The 20,302-nt window shown below is 42.2% G+C and overlaps 1 protein-coding gene across 7 annotated transcripts in view; it reads left to right on the top strand.

The window, feature by feature from the left end:
* Positions 1 to 4,450: 4,450 nt before the first annotated feature.
* The window catches only part of SPICE1 (spindle and centriole associated protein 1), a 30,840-nt gene continuing 14,988 nt past the window's right edge, over positions 4,451 to 20,302 (top strand). For 2 of the 7 annotated variants that reach the window (XM_051616015.1, XM_051616036.1), the window contains exons 1-10: positions 4,958 to 5,129; positions 5,456 to 5,503; positions 6,544 to 6,690; positions 10,787 to 10,889; positions 11,597 to 11,718; positions 13,331 to 13,428; positions 13,729 to 13,871; positions 14,101 to 14,241; positions 15,154 to 15,419; positions 20,115 to 20,246. In XM_051616015.1, the coding sequence (XP_051471975.1) occupies positions 5,031 to 5,129; positions 5,456 to 5,503; positions 6,544 to 6,690; positions 10,787 to 10,889; positions 11,597 to 11,718; positions 13,331 to 13,428; positions 13,729 to 13,871; positions 14,101 to 14,241; positions 15,154 to 15,419; positions 20,115 to 20,246 (1,299 nt within the window). In that variant the 5' untranslated portion in view covers positions 4,958 to 5,030. Of the gene's footprint in view, positions 4,564 to 4,862; positions 5,130 to 5,455; positions 5,504 to 6,543; positions 6,691 to 10,786; positions 10,890 to 11,596; positions 11,719 to 13,330; positions 13,429 to 13,728; positions 13,872 to 14,100; positions 14,242 to 15,153; positions 15,420 to 20,114; positions 20,247 to 20,302 lie in introns of those variants that run through there. The other 5 variants (XM_051616045.1, XM_051616005.1, XM_051615996.1 and 2 more) reach the window with 5 other exon arrangements.

The raw sequence follows: 20,302 nt of genomic DNA, 5'->3' as shown, positions 1-20,302 counted from the left end.
TAGAGTGTGGCTAGAAAGCAACCAGAAAGGTTTTTCAGACCGAGAATTAATTAGTGGGAGCTGCAGTTTTATAAAGCCATCCTGCAGCCTCCAGGGACAGTGACACAGAAGCACAGAAGCTTTCCAAGTTGTGGGTTTTGTTTTCAAGACTGAAGAGATTTTCTGGGTGTCACTTTTCTTTGGAGGAAAAGTTGTAAGGCTCAGCAAAATGAGCCAGCGTGCATTATATCATCATTTTGATCTTCAGGTCTTTGTGTGATCTCAGCCAAGAGAAAAAAAAAAAAACAAAAACAAAAAACAACACAACTGTGAGTGATTTCTGTGTTTGTCTTGAAGCACACTGCCCTTCCAGTCAACCTGCCTTTCGTCAGAGTCCCAACAGGTGGCATTACAGAGAAAAAAGCCCCACATTGGAGATCTGCTGGAAAACAGACAATCCAACACGAAGGGTTTGCCTTTTGGCCTAAAGTATAATGCTGTGCAGACCAGAAGACTTATACAATGTCACCACTGAGCTCTTGTGACTCTGTCTTGCCTCTTAGCAGGAGGTGGTGTGACTTCTCCTAGGGGACTTCAAGCAGTGGTAGCACCGGGAGATTTGTGGCTTCCCCTCCCCGCCCTGTAGAGCCCAGGACTCCTTAACCCTACAGCTCCCTTCTCACCCACTGCCCTCTGTAGACCCTCACGTACCCCTGGCAGGGCTGGCAGCCCTCTCGCACGTGTCAGAGGCAGGAGACTGGGCACCACATCTTCTTCCAGAGAGGAGAGGCTTCAGGCAACAGGAGGAAGTATGGCAAAGCAAAAGCATCTCAGAGCCATGCCAGGTTGCTCGGAGTGATGTGACAGGTGGCACATGGCTGGTATTCTGCAAACCAAGGTAGCTCTGGCAGCTGCAAGTAATTTTTGTGTCATTTGCTGCTGTGTGGATTTCAAATCTGGAGATCAGTGTCAGTGCATTGTGCCTCCCCTAGTCACGCTGTTGTTGTGATAAAGTGACTATCCATGCAGTCCACACTTTCCAAAGCAGAATTATGGATTTGTTAAAGTACCTGCCCTGAGTGGCAGTATGTGTTGGTATCATACCCAAGACTACACATTTTTTCCTTGCATTTAATTTAAGACTTCAAGTTTTTGTTTCAAGGTGTAATACTTTGTGCTTACCTTTATTGAATTTCATCTCACTGTTTTGAGGCTCTTTCTGCAATTTAGCTTTGACTCCAAAGTGTGGTATTGCCCAGCTTGTTGTTATTTGTAGAATTTTAAAGTCAAACCATTCAAGTAATCAATTAAAGTAATCAATCCCAGCAGACAGGTCAGATCTCTTAATCTGATATACCTTCCTATTGACAGAAAAATATCCACTGCTACAGTTTGGGAATTGCTTTTCAATCACACACCTCTCTCATGTTAGTATCACCTGAGACCTATTTGCCTTTACAAAAGCAGTGTTGGAGGCAATGTCAAAAGCCCTGCTGAAATCAAAATATGTTTCATCTATTCCTTTCAGCGCCTACTAAGTCAGTTATCTCAGCAAAGAAATAAATTAGGTTACTTTGACATTATTTGTTCTGGACAAAGGCACACTGCCTGTTTCTCATCACTTTATTGTTATTTAGTTGCTTGCTCACTGATTGCCGAGCAGCTTGTTACATTAACTTTCCAGATAGCAAATGGAGGTTGGCTGATTTGTAACTCTTCACTCAGCCCCTTTGATAATGATGGGTAGCCCATTTTGCCTTTTCACTTTGTTCTGGATCTTGTTCTTGAACGGCAACATGTATTGTAGGACAAAGAACTAGTCTCTGTAGAAGAGAAGGTGCTGATCCAGGCAGACCATGAGTCTGGGTCAGTGGAAGTGCTCTGCTATTCCTTACGTGGCACAGTACTCTGGTGTCAGGGGACAGCAAGGGACAGCTGCTGCCTAAGGGACAGGGAGCAGAGTGCCATAACACAGCCAGTGGAGCAGGGAGCTCCCTGGCCAAGGTCCCATCCCACAGGACATGAGCAAGGCAATCAGGGCAGGCCTGGAGATAGCAGCTGGAGTCAATAGGGAGTCAATGCGGAGTCCAGATCACTAGACAAGTCCATGGTGAGAGGATAGGCCTGAGGTCAAGCCAGGAATGAAAGCTAGCATCCAGTGACAGCAATCAGGGAGGAACACAGCCCCATGATCAGCAGAAAAGTCCACACCAGTGAGGCAAGTCTGAGGTCTGGCCAGCAAGTTGGTTGGCAGGTGCAGGCTGAAGGCACACAAGCATGGCTGTTACCCAGCTGTAGCTGCACCTCAGGCAGGGCCAGGCACCTGAGCCTCAGCTGGAATGCAGCTCCCCAAGGAAGGGGAATGTCAGCCCTTGCTGAGGACTCCCGGCAGCCCTGCACCCAAGTTCACTAGAGGGAAAGGAGGCAGCCCTCAGAGGCACTATCTTTAGGCTGGCAGCCAGCCCTGGTGCCAGACCTCTAGGAAGGGGCATAATGCTCTCAGGGTGCTTGACTCTGGCTGTGTGGGGGCAGATGTTTCCTAATATGGCCCGTTTTTCCAGTATAAGCAAAGCCCAGAGTTCTGAGTGTCCCAGAGGAAGGAGGAACTGTGCTGAAGCCAGTGTGTTTTCATGGGTTTTTTTGCTATAGCACAAAAGCAGAAAACCTCACTGCTACTGGGAAAAAAAAAAAACAAACAAAACAACAGAGTAGAGAAATTACATTTATCTTGGTAACCAGGGCTGAAAAAACATCCAGGATAGAGAAAAGGTCTTAATTACAAAGGAATTCACCAAATCATAGTATCTCGGAAGGAGAAATATTATAAATATATAACAAAACAAATTGTTAGGAAACCTGGTAGGTTTAAATCACTGCTGTTTGGATACGTGGTCTCCATTTTATGTAAGCTCCACTGCGAGTTAATAGATGCTGTCGATGCTCAGCTGGCTTCTGCAGAGAAAACGCAACATTTTCAGACTCTGCTGTAAATGCAGTGTGAGGAGCAACAGGAACGGAAAGGTAGACAGGCTTTTAAGATGCCTGATGGACCCTGCTCCCCTTTTTCTTATAGGCAGCTGAAGTGTTTGAGAATAGGCTGGTTGCATGAGAAGTGTCTCTGGCTTATATTTGCTTGTATTAGGTATTTAACATTTATATTTTATTGTAATTCATATAAGCAGAGATGTTTAAGAGGTTTCAAAGTTGATGATGTATTGATCCGATTGTGCCTGCATCGCATTCTTCTTCAGCAGACCTTGTTCTTCAGGACAGCTTAAAGCCTGGTTAGGAGAGAATTCCAAATGCACCCTTAATTTATGCTTCTGGGTTCCAAATTTTAGAAAACACGGAGAATGAATCCAGTGCATTTCCTTGCACATGTGCCTGGGATTAAGGATTTGTTTTACCACAAGCTGAACTCTGATGTTCAGTTTCAGGTTGCATGTGGTGTCCATGCTTAGTGCCTATATGAAAACTTAAGTTCAGGTAAAACCTCCATTGTAAAAACCAACAACAACCAAAAAAAGACTTAGCTGTATTTGCAGCACTTCAGCAAGGGCAACTGCAGATAGTATTTCTCTGTCAATTTTCTCCTCCTCTCATACCTTCAGTTTTTCTTTTTGTATCCCGTGAAATGCAGTTCCTTCCCTCAGCACATTAACCATTACCATCTACACCTTCCATTATATTTTTTTTACAGTGATGTTGGTAAAGCAAGAATTAGATTTATAAGGACCTTATGCACCACGAGGTCTTTGGTGACATTTTTTTTTTCTCTCTAAGAAGGAGTTTTGAATGAAAAGCTGGTAAACTATGTCTTCACTTTCCACCTCCAAAAGATGAAATATTATGCTCACACTGAAATACAAAATGTGAACTTCAGAGTAATGTACAGGTTGTCTCCATGTTTGTGACAGGAAAGTGGAGGATCTGTGGCTTAGTCATGGGAGAAGTCTATAGAAAATATATTGCACTCGTGTGTAAGCTAAATGACTCGTTTAAGAACAGCCAGTGCTTTGTGGAAGCTGGAAATTCCTTGTGGCTAGGGAGGTACACCCTTCCTCAGTGGCACAGCTAACAAGATCTGTTCGTTAAAACACGGTTAAAGGCCACGGTTTAATGTTATGTTGCCTTAATTTAATAGTTTGTGTGACATTCTGCTCTTGATCACTCATAATAGGATCTGAAATATGTTATTGCATGGGGAAATGTGGTAAGAAAGCTGGGGAGGGACTTCTTACGTGGGTGTGCAGGGATAGAAAAAGGGGTAATGGCTTTTACATTGAAAGAGGGGAGATTTAGGTTAGACATTAGGAAGAATTTATTTAGTGTGAGGGTGGTGAGGCACTGGAGCAGGTTGTCCAGGGAAGCTGTGGCTGCCTCATTTCTGGAAGTGTTCAAGGCCAGGTCGGATGGGGCTTGGAGCAGCCTGGTCTGTGGGGAGGTGTCCCTGCCGACGGAACCGGATTGTTTTCAAGGTCACATCCAACCCAAAAGCACTCCTCCGCCACTTGACGGCACTTCCCAGGCTTCCTCAGCGGAACCCCGAGAGCCGCCACGGCAGCGGGAAAGCGAAGGCGAGAGGTGGGAGACAAGAAGGCTGACACGGCCGGGAGCGGCTCAGGCGGAGTTTCCCTGCGGAGCGCAGGGATCCCCGCCTGCGCCGGCCCGGAGCTGCCAGGGCACTGCCGCGCTTCGGCGGGCGAGGGGGGGGTCCCTGCAGCCCGGAGGCGGCCGGGGGGAGGCGGGCAGAGGCCGCTGCCTCACGGAGAGCGGGAGAGGCCGGCGCAGGCCTGGGCCAGGCCTCCCCGCCCCAAGGGCCGGGCCTTCCCCCGGGCCGGGCCGGGCCGGTGCCGTGTGCGGGGGCTGGGCGGGCAGCGGCGGGGAACCCGCCGTCCCGTCGCGGGAGGCGGTGCCGTGCGGTGCCCCCCGCGGGGGGCAGGGGCGGGGCGCGGAGGCCCGTTGCGCAGGGCGGGAAGGAAACCGAGCGGCCGGCCCGCCGAGAAACGGTTCGCGTCGCAGGCCCGGCCGGCGCGGCGCTGGGCCGCGCCATGTCGCTGCTGCGGCAGGGCAGGAAGGGCCCCGGCAGGAGCGGCCCCGGCAGGAGCGGCCCCAGGAGGCCGCCGCCGGCCCTCAGGCGGGACTGGGACGTGAGTGTTTCCCTTCCCCCGGTGCCGCGGGGCTGCTGGCTGGGGCAGCTTCCAGGAGGCAGCGGCCTCCCCGGGGGCTCCCGGCCGGGGATGCCCGTCCTGTGCGGGGAGGGAGGGCGGCAGTTTCGGGGGCTGGTTCTGCCGCCTGGCCGAGGGTGCGGGCCTTGGCGGTGCGGTGTAGGTGCGCCGCTGCGTCGTTTTGTGCTGGTCCTGCTTTAATTGAGATGGCTTTTTTTTTTGGTAAATGAGACTTGGGGGGGGGGGGGGGGAAATGGGGTTTGTCCTCCGTGCTGGCTCGTGACGTGTTCTGTGGCTCCTGTTTGCAGAGTACCGTCCATGACTTGGCAGCCCTCCGTGCCACTCCAGAGGACATCGTGAGTTTAATATCTCATCACTGTTCCTTTTTTTGTAGCAAGGAGGTTGAGCTGGTTTTATATGGCATCGGTGTTTTCTGCCAAGAAATCCCCCGTTTTCAAGCTTCTGACAATACTGGCTCTTTGTGTTGGTTCTTTGTTTACGGTGTCATACCTCCCCAGCTCCGGCAGTTGGTGTTTCTCAGTTTCCTCTTCCCATTAGAAATCAGTAGCCATAGTTTTTATTTCAATAAAGTGTCAGTCGTCATAAAAGCATAAAAAAAAGTAAATACATAAAAACTCTGAAGTCGTTGAAGTTAAATCTCACCTCTGCTGGAAGGACTGAAGGACGTGCTTCCTTTTAGGAATCCCTCTAGTTCTGAGGATACTCAATTTTCATTTAAACAACTTAACATAGTTTCTTTGTACTGAACAACCTGTTCATTACAAAATACGTGATTTCCATTTTGTGTTTCGTGGTAGCACTGGTTACTGGGATGGAATAGGCAGTATGAACTGGTTTTGCTTATAATTTTTGACAGGTTTGCCAGGACAAATGGGCACGATAGCAGAGAGACTTGATCCTATAAATGGCTGATGTGATAGCTTCCAGACACTTTAGCAAGCACTTTGCAGGATTAATTTGTTTGATTTGTACTTAAACTAAATATCTGTCTATCTCATTGCTAGAAGAAGAGAGAGATTATCTTGGGTAACTGACTGTTAAGTCAGGAAAATGCGTTATGTCTTTTTATGCGTATTATAGGTGGTAGGGTTTTGTTTTTTCCTCCCTTTAGAGCTGAGAATGCTCTTACTGAGTCAGTGGTGTTGAGCAGATGGAAACTGAGACTCTCCTCACCTGCAGAGTGCTTAAATTTGGTTGGTGTTAATGGCATTTTACACTTCTGGATGTATCTGAGACTGTCGTTGGTACTACCATGAACTTAAATAGTATTCAGTGCAAGAATGATAAAATCAAGGAGAGCCTGTTAGCATTACCCTGCACATTTTTATTTAGAATGTCCCTTGATTTTGAAACAGATTCTTTTGTGTTTACGTAGCTGCGCCGCCATGAAATGCACAAGTCAAAAAACAAAGCACTGGCACATCTGGAACTGCAAGAAAAGGCACTGAAAAGAAAATGGAGGAAGCAAAAACAGCTATCTGCTGATTCCTTGGAAGAAAGGAAGTTGACTCTGATGCGTGAGGTGAGAGCTAAATTTTCACTCTCAGCCTGCTGCAGATGATTTGCAGCAGTAGTGGAAACCTCCTCTTGCACACAGGTCAACATCTGGTCCTCGTGTTGGATAATTTGACTTCATATGTGCGTACACTTTCCTTCCTTGTGTTGAGTGCAGGCAGTGATTGGATTAGGCTGTCTAACATGAACTGATCTGTACAGTTGCACATTTGATCCTTGCTGCCTGGCTACCCTCTCTAATTCTGTCTCTTTGGGCCTGAGCAGGAACTGTTTGCAGAGTTAAAATGTGTGTTGTGAAAAGGGTTTGTGTTCTTTGTGTTTGTATTGTTATCTTGCCTTCTCCTTCCCCTCTCAGTATTTTTCTTAGATGGAAACATGGATGTGTTTCTTTCTGGGAGGAACATCCTTATATGCCATTGCTTATTTAAACAGGGAAAATGCAGAGTCACATGGGCAGAAAAGTTGAGGAAAGAAATGAGTAAGGAATAGCTTGTCAGGAAGGAAAATAAACACAACAGGAGTTGGGGGGCTATGGCTACTAGCAGGCAAGCTTGTCATCTAGGAATCAAAATGTTTGTTCTCTAGGCATTCTGAAGCACTTTGGCTGAAAATATTTTGTTTAATTTGGTTTTGAATATTGAACTGTAGCAGCAAAACTAAACTTAGCTAATAGAGTCAGTAGCTGTCACTCTGAAAAGGGATTTCAGTGGAAGACATCCTCTTGTTTTGCATGGAAGGTGACTTCTTGCCATACGTTATGAAAACTAATCTCAAAACATAGTTATTAACTTTCAGACCTCATCAGCACTTGGACAAACTGAGAATTATTCTTATTGGTGAAGAATTATGATGGTATTCCGCTAGCAATTAAAATAAACCCTGTAAATGTGCAGTGGATTAACTATGACAGACCCACAGCCGACTTCTACATCTTTTGTAAATGTTCAGAAATCTTTTTCTGATCTCTGAGAACATTCCAGCATAGACAGAAACAAATGGAAGTGCTTAGAATTCAAGATCACCTTTAGTTTCCTATTTGCACCTATTCCTCTGCAATCCCAGTAGAAATTTTGTGTTAAGGTGATTGTGCTAATTGAGCGTCAAACTTTAATTTTGCCCTTTTTTATTTTCATACTTTTTTGACAAATACATTTTAGTGGAGTATTCAAAAAAGTTGTGGACTTTTATACAGATTTCACTAATGTAGTTTCAATAAGACTTCCATGCAGAAATAAATCAGGTATTACAAAGGAAGATTATTAAAGGCTGTTTGAAACATGGGCATCTTCTTGTGTGAGGAAAAAAATTGGCTCATTGCTAGTTCCCATTGCTCAGAGTAACTGTGGAGACTCTTCAGTGTCTCTCACAGTAGAGCACAACTTGTGGATTGTTTCCTTTTCTCTGGTATTATGGTCATGTTGTCTACTTATTTACTGCTGTGAGAGTTTAGCTTCCTAATACACTTGAATCTTACTCAATTGCAAAAGACTCGGAGACCAAAAATAGGAAGACACTGCTATTAGTGTGTTTTTCTGGTATTTGTTGATTGAAGAAGAAGAGCAGAAGTTATGAAATGGATAAGCAGAGTTCTAATGTTTTGGGGATTTGTCTGCCTAAAAATCTGAATGAAAAAATATTATGAACTCATCTCTAACTGGATTGTGAATTTGTAGATAACCACACTGTTTGATCCTGTAACAACTCATTTGTAAAATAGTGTATTGCACTGTAGGGCACGTGGTGAATGGGTTATCATAGTGGGGAGATTTAAGATTAGTCCTGTTTAATTAACTTTAGTTAATCTGAAATGGAAGGGAATATGAATTTTATTGCAGTCCATAGATGATCCTAAAACTAGCCAAGGTCCAGCACTCAGTGAATTTGTCGAGGCCATGTAAGTGGGCCTAGAGGGGTTAGCAGCCGATATCACTTTGTTTTCTGCTGGTCACAACCAAGTGTGAGCTCATCTACTTTGAGGACAATGCTCTAAAAATATTCATAATATGTTCAGCAGGAAGGTGAAGCTTAGGAACCTGCTGCTGCTGAAAGATCTAGTAGGGAGGGTGAAAACAAACTAACTGGGATAATTTTAACTGATTAAACGTGTCCCCTTAGTTTTAATTGCCTTAGGGAAAGGGATCATGTTTTGGCACAGGCAAACATCAGATGGCTAAATGGAAGGATTAGATTCAGTTAGTATCCAGTGTGAAAACTGAACAGTGTTTTGGAAAAGTAGGTATGTGAGATGATTGAAAGATAAATATTCACTGATTTGCTGAATTGATTTTGAGGAGAAGTGTAGCATATTGCGGTGTAATTCAGGCTCAAAAGACTAGAAAGACATGAAGACTAGGTATATGGGGAAACTTTTTGACATAACAAAGCATAGTAAAATGTGGAGTGGAACCATGTGAAAATGCTACTACCTAGGATTTTTTGACTGAGGCTGAGTAAACCAGCAAACTTACCAACAGACACTGAAAGAAATGGTGGCAATAACAGCATCTAGAGCTCTAAAACTGGTAGAAAGCAGTCTCTCTTGTGATTCCTGGGGGAGCAAAAATTGTCATTCATTTCTCAAGTTTTGAGTAGGAGGACCTGCATGAGCATGTCTTTTCTGTGGGATCTTCTGAATTACTTGCGGTCTCTCTGGCTAAATTTGATTAATTATGATGAAGTGGAAGTCACTTACATGTCTGGTCTCCTTTCAGGTATTTAAAAATAACTACCTTCTTCCCAAGTCATGCAATATAATTTTATCGGTTTGCCATTTCCAGCTTTGTGAATGAAACCACAAGTCAGTGAGGAATTTTGAATTGCATTCTGACCATGGAGCTATGTCTGCAGTCAGGTCCATTTGGTTCACAGTAGGTGAATGCCTCAGGCTTTGGGCTCAAAAGACCTCCTTCCTTAGGGGGCAGCTGTTGTGGTGCCAGCGATGAATTTAAAATACTAGGGGAGAGAGACCTTTAATACAGAGGCTGTATCTTATGAGAAATGTGTGGACATAACCAAAACACCTTCTGGTGCCAGGTGTAGGCAGCTGTGTTTATGTCTGTTGAAACTTTTATGGTGGTATGTGGCTTAATTTTTAGGCAGGATTTTCAATAGGCAAGGCTGTCTCATGGAATCATTTAGGTTGGAAAGGATCTTTAAGATCATGCAGTCCAACTGTTAGCCTAACTCTGCCAAGTTCACCACTGAACAGTGTCCCTAAGCACCACATCTACACATCTTTTAAACACTTCCAGGGACAGTGACTACACTGCTTCTCTGGGCAGCTTGTCTCAGTGCCCAACAATCCTTTTGGTGAAGAAATTTTTCCTAATATCCAATCTAAATCTCCCCTGGCACAACCTAAGGCCATTTCTTCTTTTTCTGTCAATTGTTACTTGGGGGAGGAGACTGACCCCCACCTTGCTACAACCTCCATTTGCGTAGCTGTAGAAAGCAATAAGCTCTCCCCTCAGCCTCCTTTAGGCTAAACAACCCCAGTTCCTTCAGATGCTCCTCTTAAGGCTTGTTATTTAAACCCCTAATCAGCTTTGTTGCCCTTCTTTGAACAGGTTCCAGCACCTCCTTGTCCTTCGTTTAGTGAGATGAAACAAGAATGAAACAAGTACACCTGAACTGCTTGGATTGAATCATATAGTATAGTTTTTGGGTGTCTTTCAGGTTTAGACAAGTGTTCTTTGTCTCAACAGCATGGAGATCAAATGATTTGAGGATGTATACTAAATTATTTTTTTTAATTGCCAGATAAATGTCCTTGTTTTGATGAATATGTCATAAACACCCAGCTTCTTATGTGCGTCAGGTTGGGAGCAGAAGAAGGGAGTGAGAGGATTTGGTCTAATGAGAGAGAGTCAGTGCTGACGGGGGCCCAGATGTTACTGTTTTAAGGAAACAAGGTGAATTGTAGTAATTCAGAATGAAGTATATTTTTCCAGTTATTTGCTTAATTAGGATCTAATTCACAGTATCAACTTTGCAAACAATATCTCTTTGGCTGTTCTCTTGCTAACTCTGAACAATACCAAAAACACAATGGAAAAAGCTGACCTGCTCAGTATGAAATCTTTCCTTGTACACTACGCTTTCAGATTCTGTCTGATCAATACTATTTGCAAGATGTATTGGAACGATCTGATCAGGCTCTGGCTGTGGCAAAAGACTTGCTTGGAGATGCTCCTCGCACACGAACAGGTAGACCATTTATATGTGGTACCACATTCAACATTATCTCCTTTGTTTTCATAAATATTCTTGCTTTGCAAAGTATTATTTTTAACTGTTTTCATCTCATCATCTAACATAATATATTTAGTCTTGTTGGGTGAAACACAGATGAGGATAATGCCTCCTGTGGCAGAGGAGAGCAAGCTGTGGCAGTTTATTCTACTGTATTGGTCCATGGTGGAATTTTGGATTGCTTACTGTGAAACATCTAATGCTCACCATTTCCACAGCCTAGCTACCAGCCTATATAGAGCACCAGTTTGAGCCACTGTAGTAGTTCTGAACCTCATGGCTACATGGGCTGACTGCTTGCTCTTGAATATCGTTGAAGATTGATCAGCAATTGTGAACAAGGCTTTTCCTTTTCTTATCCTGGTCTTTGGGTCCTTACGCTGCTGCAAGGCAGGATTGTCTGTTTGCATGCAAAATCTTAGATTCTTTTCCATGTAGGCTTCCATTCTGTTTTGTTTATAATCACTGTTTCTTTCATCCTAAGTGCTTGCCCAAACGTGTTAAGGTACCTCTGTGGTTGACCTTTGGCAGTTGCTTAAAGCAACATAGACCCCTGTGACCCTGTTTGTGCAAAGTATGGGAAGTTGCTTTTTGGTACAAAGGCCTGCAACACACTACAGAACGAGTCCTCTGTTCTTCCCTGTTTTGTCCGATTCCTCTAGGTTTCCCTAATGTGACAGTGGCTCCTCACTGTGACTTAGAATCATCTCAAGGACCCATTGTACAAAAATGTGATCTTCACACTCAGCTTTCCATCCTTAGTGAATCTGTCATGGATTCCCAGGTAATGTAGATTCACTTCCATGCATGTCCCATGGCTTTTTTGTTTGTACAAAACAAGAATATTCAAAGGTAGAGTTTCCAAGCAGACCTAAACCTTTTGTGTATTGTATAACATATTGATAATGTATGTAGAGAATTATATTAAATTGAGATTAGTTTGTTTTGTGAGACTCTGGGAATCATGATTCTTTGATTTCTTAATCTTGGAATATAAGAAACACCAAAGTCTTATGTCTCAGATGCACTCTCATGTTAGCATGTGCTCCCTTTTAAATTCTAGAATTATTAGCAAGAGAAGGAAGTAATAGCTGACTAAGAAAACATATTCTTGTGTCACTTAACTAATTGCTAGGTATTGAAGTGTGTCTCTGATTTTCTCACTGTGTCTGCATACTGAGGACATGGCCAGTTGTCCTCAAGTGTATTTCTCACGACACACATAAGTGTACCCTGGTGAACTCCACAGCCTTAATTAGCCCTGCAAGTCTAAATTTGGATAGTTTACATTATTTTACAATGATTTATATTTGTTAAAAAAGTTTTAAAATTGTTTAAATTTGTTTAAAATGTCATTTAGATTGCCTTTGCATTCTGTTTGCTTTTCATAATGTGAGTTGTACCAGGAATGCTCTCTGTGATTTGAGAACAGACATATGACAGTCCTAGAAAACAGCTCACCGATGAAGACCAAAAGGGCTGTGGCAATGAAAACGATGCTGTCATATTCTTACGGTTCTCTAATCTTGTTTCCTACTATCTTGCACAAATATCTGCAATTTGAATTGCAGTGCTTCCCTATCATGTCTTTTAGTTGGATATTTGTGTGGGTTTGGTTTTTTTTTTCAGTATGAAGACTTACCTGTAGTATCTTTGTAAGCTCTATGACTGGGTGCGAGTTGCAGGGTAGGCTTACATTTTCAAAAGAAACGCATAATCATAGTTGTCTGCTGAGCTTCTGTGAGGTTTTCTTTTCCTTATGTGCCTACAAAGATGATAGTTAAATGCTGTCTGGTGAACCCTACTCGGAAGTGCAGAAATGTGGTAGTAGTTTGAGGAACCCTAATTCCAAATTTGATTGCTTAAATTTTGCTTTGAATGTGGGACATAGGCCTTTATTTTCCTCTGGTTACATTTTACACAGAGAATGTAAATGTGATTTTGCAGAACTCATTATAAGAAGGTTTGACTTGTAGTGTTGAATAGCTGAAATTTTAGAAATTCATTGAGGTTGCTTTTTCCATCTTCTGCTTGGTATATGTGTATTTGCATGTAAACAGTTGATTTAATTGCTGGCCCAGCGTTGAACCCTGACACTTTTGTACAGTCTTTAAAGCTTTTCTTATCCTACAGTGCATGTGAAAATGAAATATTGGATATTGAATTAACAGTTTGTGTTATTTTCAGAGACAATTGTCATTATCAGTATTTCTTAGATACTAGTGTCTCCCAAAATCCTTTCACAGAGCTGTGTGGGGTCTTGCTTGCTTCTTGGCTTGGGTTTATTTTTGTGTTGTTTTTTTTTAATCAGTTTCAGAAAACTGATCTTGTAACTTCTTCCTAAAGAATAATTGAAACTGCTCTAAAGTACCTTTTCTTTGTTGTCTCCTAAAAAGGCCCTTAATGAAGTGGTGGAGGAAGCATTATCAGCCTCTCCGTCAGCAGATGGGCATCATGACTCTCTGAATCTGAAATCCAACATCAATTCTGACAGGTCAGTACAAATCTATCCATTCCCGTTTCTACCTTCCTAACACTGGAAATAGATGGAGTTAAAAGGATATTACATGGGTCTAGTTAAGTTACTTTTTCTACTTCTGCCCGTCTTCGTTTCCTGGCCTCAGTGTTCTAGGGATATTGTTTGTTGTAACGTATAGGCTGGGAATGAATGTGGCCAGGGAACTCACCTGAGCAGTTACAGATATGTTAAAGAGCTCTTTCTGGACTGTACTGATAATCTAGAGCTGTGCTTTTATCATGTTACAAGTAATTATTACGCTTGTTTTCAATGCAGGCTGCTTCGGTTATTGCGGGAAGACAATTCCTTGGTCAATTCTCCGTTGTGGGCTGAAAAGGAGATGAGAAAAACTACTTTATCACAGGAATCAGATATGCCTTTGACTCCAACAGCTGTTTCACCGTCTTTGGATCAGTCAGGTTAGACCTGCCAAATCACAGCCTCTAAAGGGTTGTTAGGCTCTCCATAGGATGCTGTCTGGATTCCTTTTCTGGGTGGGGGTGACAGACAAGGACATGCTAGTTTGGCTCAGATGAATTTCCAGACTGAAGAGCCAGCTCTTCTAATAAACTTACTTTATAAAATATACTTTTAAGAGCATAGCTGACATATTTAATTTGTGTATTTTTTGTTTTGTGTTTAAATCAGCTCTCAATGCTACCAGTGTAGTCAAGAGAATCTATTCAAGACTTCAGAATGAAGATGAGGAAGAGAATGTAGACTCCACTTACACTGTGAGAGACGTGCTGAACCCAAACATGAGGAAACAAAAGCAAATTGCAGCAAAAAGTTTAGTACTTTTAAAAATAACATACCTTCATTTGATCAAGGTCCTTAATATCATAGGAAGACATAGGTTCAAAGGGATTTTTGGAAGTCATGGCAGGACCAACTCCAGAGTGTGATTAGAAAGGACCTTATCTAGCTGAGTCTTGAGCACCTCTAACGATCAACATTCCACAGCCCCTTGTGTAGTGTATTCCCCTGTATTCTGCATGTCCATTGGCAAAGTAAAATCTGTGGCAATCTTGGAACCATAAATATAGCCTTCCTAGCTGTGAAGTTCTCTCCTGTGCAGGGCCTTCCTATTTCTGATATAGCTTTTTATTCTGTGCTGCACAGACTTACAATGCATTTCAGTCCTCATATTCTACACCCATTTGTGTGTGGGAAATTACATGAGAAAGAAACTGTAACATGGAAGGATTGTTGTAAGAGATTGTTGCTCACTAAATACGAGACCTGTAAAGCAGCTGGTATTTTTCACTGGCAGACTATTTCCATGCCTTTAACAGAGAAGGAGGAAGGCATGAACGGGTATCTAAGGTAACATCAAAATACCCTAATCTAAGATATCTTAAGGTAACACCTTGTAATAGAAGGTGTCCCTGCCCATGGCAGGAGGATTGGAACTAGATGATCTTTTAAAGTCCCTTCCAATCTAAACCATTCTGTAATTCTGTGGTTCTGTAAAAACACCAGTCATACTTAAGAGGTACTAATGTGGTGACAGCAAATGTGGTTTTTGATTATCTGAACATAACTGGAATGGCTGAGGACGTTCTTTGATGGTCCCTTTCAGCTCTGGGCAAGAGAGGGCCTTTTATTTATTTCAATAAACAATGTAACTTCACTGGTACTGCAATGCTTTCTGCAGAAGTTGAAATTCCAGTGACACTTTCTTCCCTTCTCTGCTCTCAGTGAAAAGAAAACAAACTGCGCAGAACTCCACAAGACAGGGGAAAGGTGATTCTCCATCTAATTCAATCTCCGTTGACCTTCAGAAGGACAACAAATCCAGCCTAGATGTTCTCAGCAGCATGATACATGAGGTGGAGCATGAATTAGAGGAATATGAGCGATGTACAGGCCGTGAGGTTCAAAAAACTGAAAGAAGTGAAGGCCTCACTGGGTTTACCTTGTCGCTGGTGAATGCTCTCTGTCGCTTGATGCGCTACCTGAAAGAGGTGAGAAGACTTCGAATTGCTTCTGTAGAGTGAATGGAAAATGGTATAAAGTTACTTTACAAATGTGAACTTTGGTCTTTCCCGGCTCCCTATGGGTTTTCTTTCAAGTCTGATTATCATTGCTTATTATTTGAACTGCATGAAATCAGGAGTTAAAACTTTTACTTTGCTGGAAACAGGTATCCCCAGTAGAAAGGAAGGAGTTCAGTGGAATGAAAGTCTCTCAGTGACTGTTAGCAGACAATACCTATTGAAATAGTTTTAAATTTGTTATTTAAATACGTTCAGGGTTGTAGCAGGGTGTTAACTACAGCCTTGTTTACAGATTAATTTTCTTCCTTTGCTGCCCAAAAGTAATGCTATTGTCATTAGAGCAGTAGATCCAAATCCCCAATTTTCTTTGAGGGATTCCTTAGCTCTCTTTTTTCTATCCCATAGCAGCAACTTCACCTTAAGCAAGAATGACCTGCAGGGCTCACTATAGCAGTGCACATCTGGGTGTCAGTGGAATTCCATGAAGAAGGCTACCTGTAAGCCATGTAGAATTTGTTTTTTACAAAGCAAAAGGAAAAAAAAAGTGTGTTTTAATTTAATCTCTAACTTGGAGTTACTCAAGATGCAGCAGTGGCTCACAGATTCGTTGGGCCTAAGAACTAGATTATGGCAGTCCTGTCCTCTTAATACATGTAGCAACGTTACCTAAATGCCAGTGCTCTGTTTAACAGCAAAGGCAACAGATTGCTAACGAACATCTTCTTCTGTTTCCTTTTCAGAGTGTATAATTATTGGGGAAAAAACCCAACACCTTGTTTCAAAATGTGACTTTCTGTTTATATTTTTTTCTTTCTGGATGTAGAACAACTTACTCCTTGTATTGTCCTGTATTTAATCTGTATGGAATAATTTGCTTTGATTATGACCTGTCTTGGAAGCAAACAGTAAACAATTCAAGAGTGAAAAACCACTACCATCAGAAGATGGACTTTGTCAGAGAAGGTCTTACCTTTTAAGAGAAACTAAGAATCCTTGTTCTCTGATGAAGTTTTAATACCAAAGCAGGGTATTAAATGTGGTTCTTTTGCAGCTATTGGGAAGGATTTTCTGGACTCCAGTAGAATGTTTTCCCTTGATTAGGAAAACATCAATTTAATAGCATCAAAATAATGCTTTAATTGCAATTATAACTTTATTTAGATTGTCTTCAGTTTGTGTTCTGCAGAAATGAGTTATTCTTCACCCTCAGGGTCCTCCAAAACTGCTCCAGATTTTCTTTGTTATTTTTTCTTTCTTAGTTGCTACTTTCATAGAATCATAGAATCATAGAATCCTAGGGGTTGGAAGGGACCTCGAAAGATCATCTAGTCCAACACCCCTGCCAGAGCAGGGTCACCTAGAGCACATCACACAGGAATGCGTCCAGGCGGGTTTTGAATGTCTCCAGTGAAGAAGACTCCACAACCTCTCTGGGCAGCCTGTTCCAGTGCTCTGTCACTCTCACAGTAAAAAAATTTTTTCTGATATTCACCTTAAATCTCCTATGCTCCAATTTGTATCCATTACTCCTTGTCCTATCACTGGTCATCACTGAAAAAAGCTTAACTCCATCTTCTTGACACTCACCCTTTACGTATTTGTAAACATTGATGAGGTCACCCCTCAGTCTCCTTTTCTCCAAACTAAAGAGACCCAGCTCCCTCAGCCTTTCCTCATAAGGGAGATGTTCCATTCCCTTAATCATCTTTGTGGCTCTGCGCTGGACTCTTTCCAGCAGTTCCCTGTCCTTCTTGAACTGAGAGGCCCAGAACTGGACACAATACTCCAGATGCGGCCTCACCAATGCAGAATAGAGGGAGAGGAGAACCTCTCTTGACCTACTAACCACACCCTTTCTAATGCACCCCAGGATGCCATTGGCCTTCTTAGCCACAAGGGCACACTGCTGGCTCATGGTCATCCTCCTGTCTACCAGGACCCCCAGGTCCCTTTCTCCTACACTGCTCTCCAGCAGGTCAGCCCCCAACCTGTACTGGTACATGGCATTTTTCTTCCCCAAATGCAAAACTCTACACTTGCCCTTGTTGAACTTCATCAGGTTTTTCCCCGCCCAAGTCTCCAGCCTGTCTAGGTCTCTCTGAATGGCAGCGCAGCCTTCTGGTGTGTCAGCCACTCCTCTGTACATACTCTGTTACATTCATACTTTGTATGAATGTAACAGCCACTGTATTTTGAGAGCTTTTGTACTGTTCAGAAAGAAGCCAAGGAGTCTAGGTGTTTAAGGAGACTACTTATTTTAGAAGAAGTATGCTGATTCTTACTTGTGTTTCCAGTTTTTACTGAGCACCTGTATGATGGTGTTTCTACTTTAATAGATGTGTTACAGTTTCTTCCTTCTAGGAGATGATTGTTGCTTTCAGAATTGTGTACAACTTTACCTAAATTCATGCAGAGAAATATAAGTCGCTTGAACTACAAAGGTGGTTATTTGTTTTCAGAGTTGCTCAAGGTAGACAGTTTGCATCAATAATCTTCACTGACTTTGCTGCTTTTCATGAAACTTCAATTACAGCAGAATTTCAGAGTTTATTATGAAGAATAACAGCTTGTCTGAGTATTTCCAAATACCTGGTCCCTGTGCACCATCTGTTTTGCCTAGCCAGGAGAGTTAGCAAAGTTCCAATGTCTGAATTTTATCTGTCAATGCATTTCAAGAAAATGACTTTGCAGCAGATATTATAAAAGCCTATGATTTCGTATAAACAACCAGTCTTCAAGAGGTTTAAGCTTCTAGAAATATTTCCGTCCTCTTCTGGGGAGATTATTATTTTTTCCAGCTTTGCTGCAGAAAAGCTGAATGCAGAACTATGATAAAGGATGTTGCTTAGTTTATTCTCAAAACTGTATCTAAAAAGTAGGAAGAGAACTTTTTAATTACTGCATCTCTGGAAGTTGTATTAATACACGATTAAATAATCAGTTCCTACAAGAAAATCATTAATATAGAAGAGGCTAGACAGAAGGGAAAAATAAACTTCTGAAATGTTTGACAAGCTATACAAAATTCTTAAAAAGATGTGTATTAACCAGACTTGGTTCCCAAATTAATTTCAATATTGTCTGCCAAGTGTGAGAATTAATTTTTTTCCTTACCCTACTAAGAATGCTATTTCTTTGCCAGACTAACAGGGCAAAAAGTTAGGGGATATGCATTCTAGGCTAGTCTGTGCTTCTGTGTTCTTGGGGTCTGCTTCTGCATATTCTGATGCACTGTGAAAGTTTATGAGATTAGAGCTGCACATGGCAATGGGCTGGAATGAAGAGACTCCTTTCAAGGTATACCAAACCCAAATGGAGGTATACAGCTGTTAACCCTTTTGCTCTCCCTATGGATAAATTTAAGAGACGTACCTGATTGGAAGCTTTTCTTCCAAGAAATGCTCTATAGGATGAGTAGATAGATAAGCTCATCCAGATGATCTAAGGCATCAGTAGGCTACATCACTGCTGCCAGGGTTAGGGTTCTTATTATGTGCTGTCTTTGGTTTCTAAAATTATAGGACTTCACATTTTTTTTCCATTTTCTGTGCCAGCCTGCTTCACTTGCATCAATACAGAAAAGCTGTTCACTCTAGGGGGGAGAGAACCACAAGTAGATGGAGTGAGGAATATCTGTCTTTGTGTCTAGTGACAGTACCTGTAGTTTATTCGTGAAGTCGTGTATTTATTCATTCACTTTATATGGCTGCAGGGCTGTTCTGTCTTAACACTTCTTCCTTGGTTGTTTTTCACTTCCAGTTTCAATGCTAGCAGATAATAATCTACAATATGTTATCTGCAGTTCATGCTGTAATTTTATCCGTGCAGCAGAAATGAGTGTCCCAGTTCCCTTTCAGGATCTCTTGTGTTTTGGAGATGAGATATATTTCTCTTCTCCAGGGATTGCTTTGAGTAAATGTGGGAAACTGTCTAATGCTGGTATGTTTGTGACTTTGCAGCTTCTGCTCTTCCAGCTACAAAGGTCCAAAAAATGGCAGTTTTGTATTTCTTTAGATGTGAAAGAGTCTCTCTTGTGTACAGGAAGCCTGGTTAATGCAGTGGTCTGTCTTGAGGTAATAGATAATATCTTTTGAGGACAAGAAGTTCTACAGTAAGGTGTTTCGCCTCATGCTCAAGTACGTTATTTAACAAATAAACCTTTTTGTCTTCCTTTACAAAATTAAAGACTCTTGAACTTTCTGTCTCTGAGGGCAACATTAGAAACAACTACTTTCTCCTTTGTTTAGTGAAGTTTTTCTTCATTAACAAATTAAGGAAACTAAAGAATAGGCACAAGTGGCAGAAGGTGCTGACAAGCATCAACACACCTGGAGTTACCTGATTACTGCATGAAGATTCAGTGACCTAAAAGCTGTATCCATGCAAAGAGACAACACTTGTAGTTATAGCCTGTAAAAGTTGTGAAGGGAGAAGAACAAGGATGTATGGGATTCCCTGCAGTGTCCTGGAGTAACAAATAAGGAACAGTAAGCTCTATGACAGTTCTCAAGCCCTGAAAATTGGATTCTGTCCTGGAAGTAATGAAGTCAATTTAGCAAAAGGAGAACAGGCTGTTACAGTATGATGTGATATGGACCCATTCCTGATTCCAAATATGAATCTGAAAAGGTTATAGCAGGTTTTTAACTTTTTCTCCTTTAGAGTGAAATGCAGTTGCGTGAGAAAGAGGTGATGAGACAGCAGCATGAGATGATGTTGCATGAACACAGGGAACTGATTGATGCTCTGACTGCAGAAATACTTCTAGTGAGGGAAGAAAACAGTATTATACAGGTACTGAGTCCCCATCCCCTTCAGAATGACTTGTTAGAATACTGAGTTGTGTTGCA

The sequence above is a fragment of the Apus apus genome, chromosome 1 (genome assembly GCF_020740795.1).
Source record: "Apus apus isolate bApuApu2 chromosome 1, bApuApu2.pri.cur, whole genome shotgun sequence".
Lineage (NCBI taxonomy): Eukaryota > Metazoa > Chordata > Aves > Apodiformes > Apodidae > Apus > Apus apus.
The sequence above is the reverse complement of the archived record's forward strand: the minus strand, read 5'-3'. Positions and strand labels throughout refer to the sequence as shown.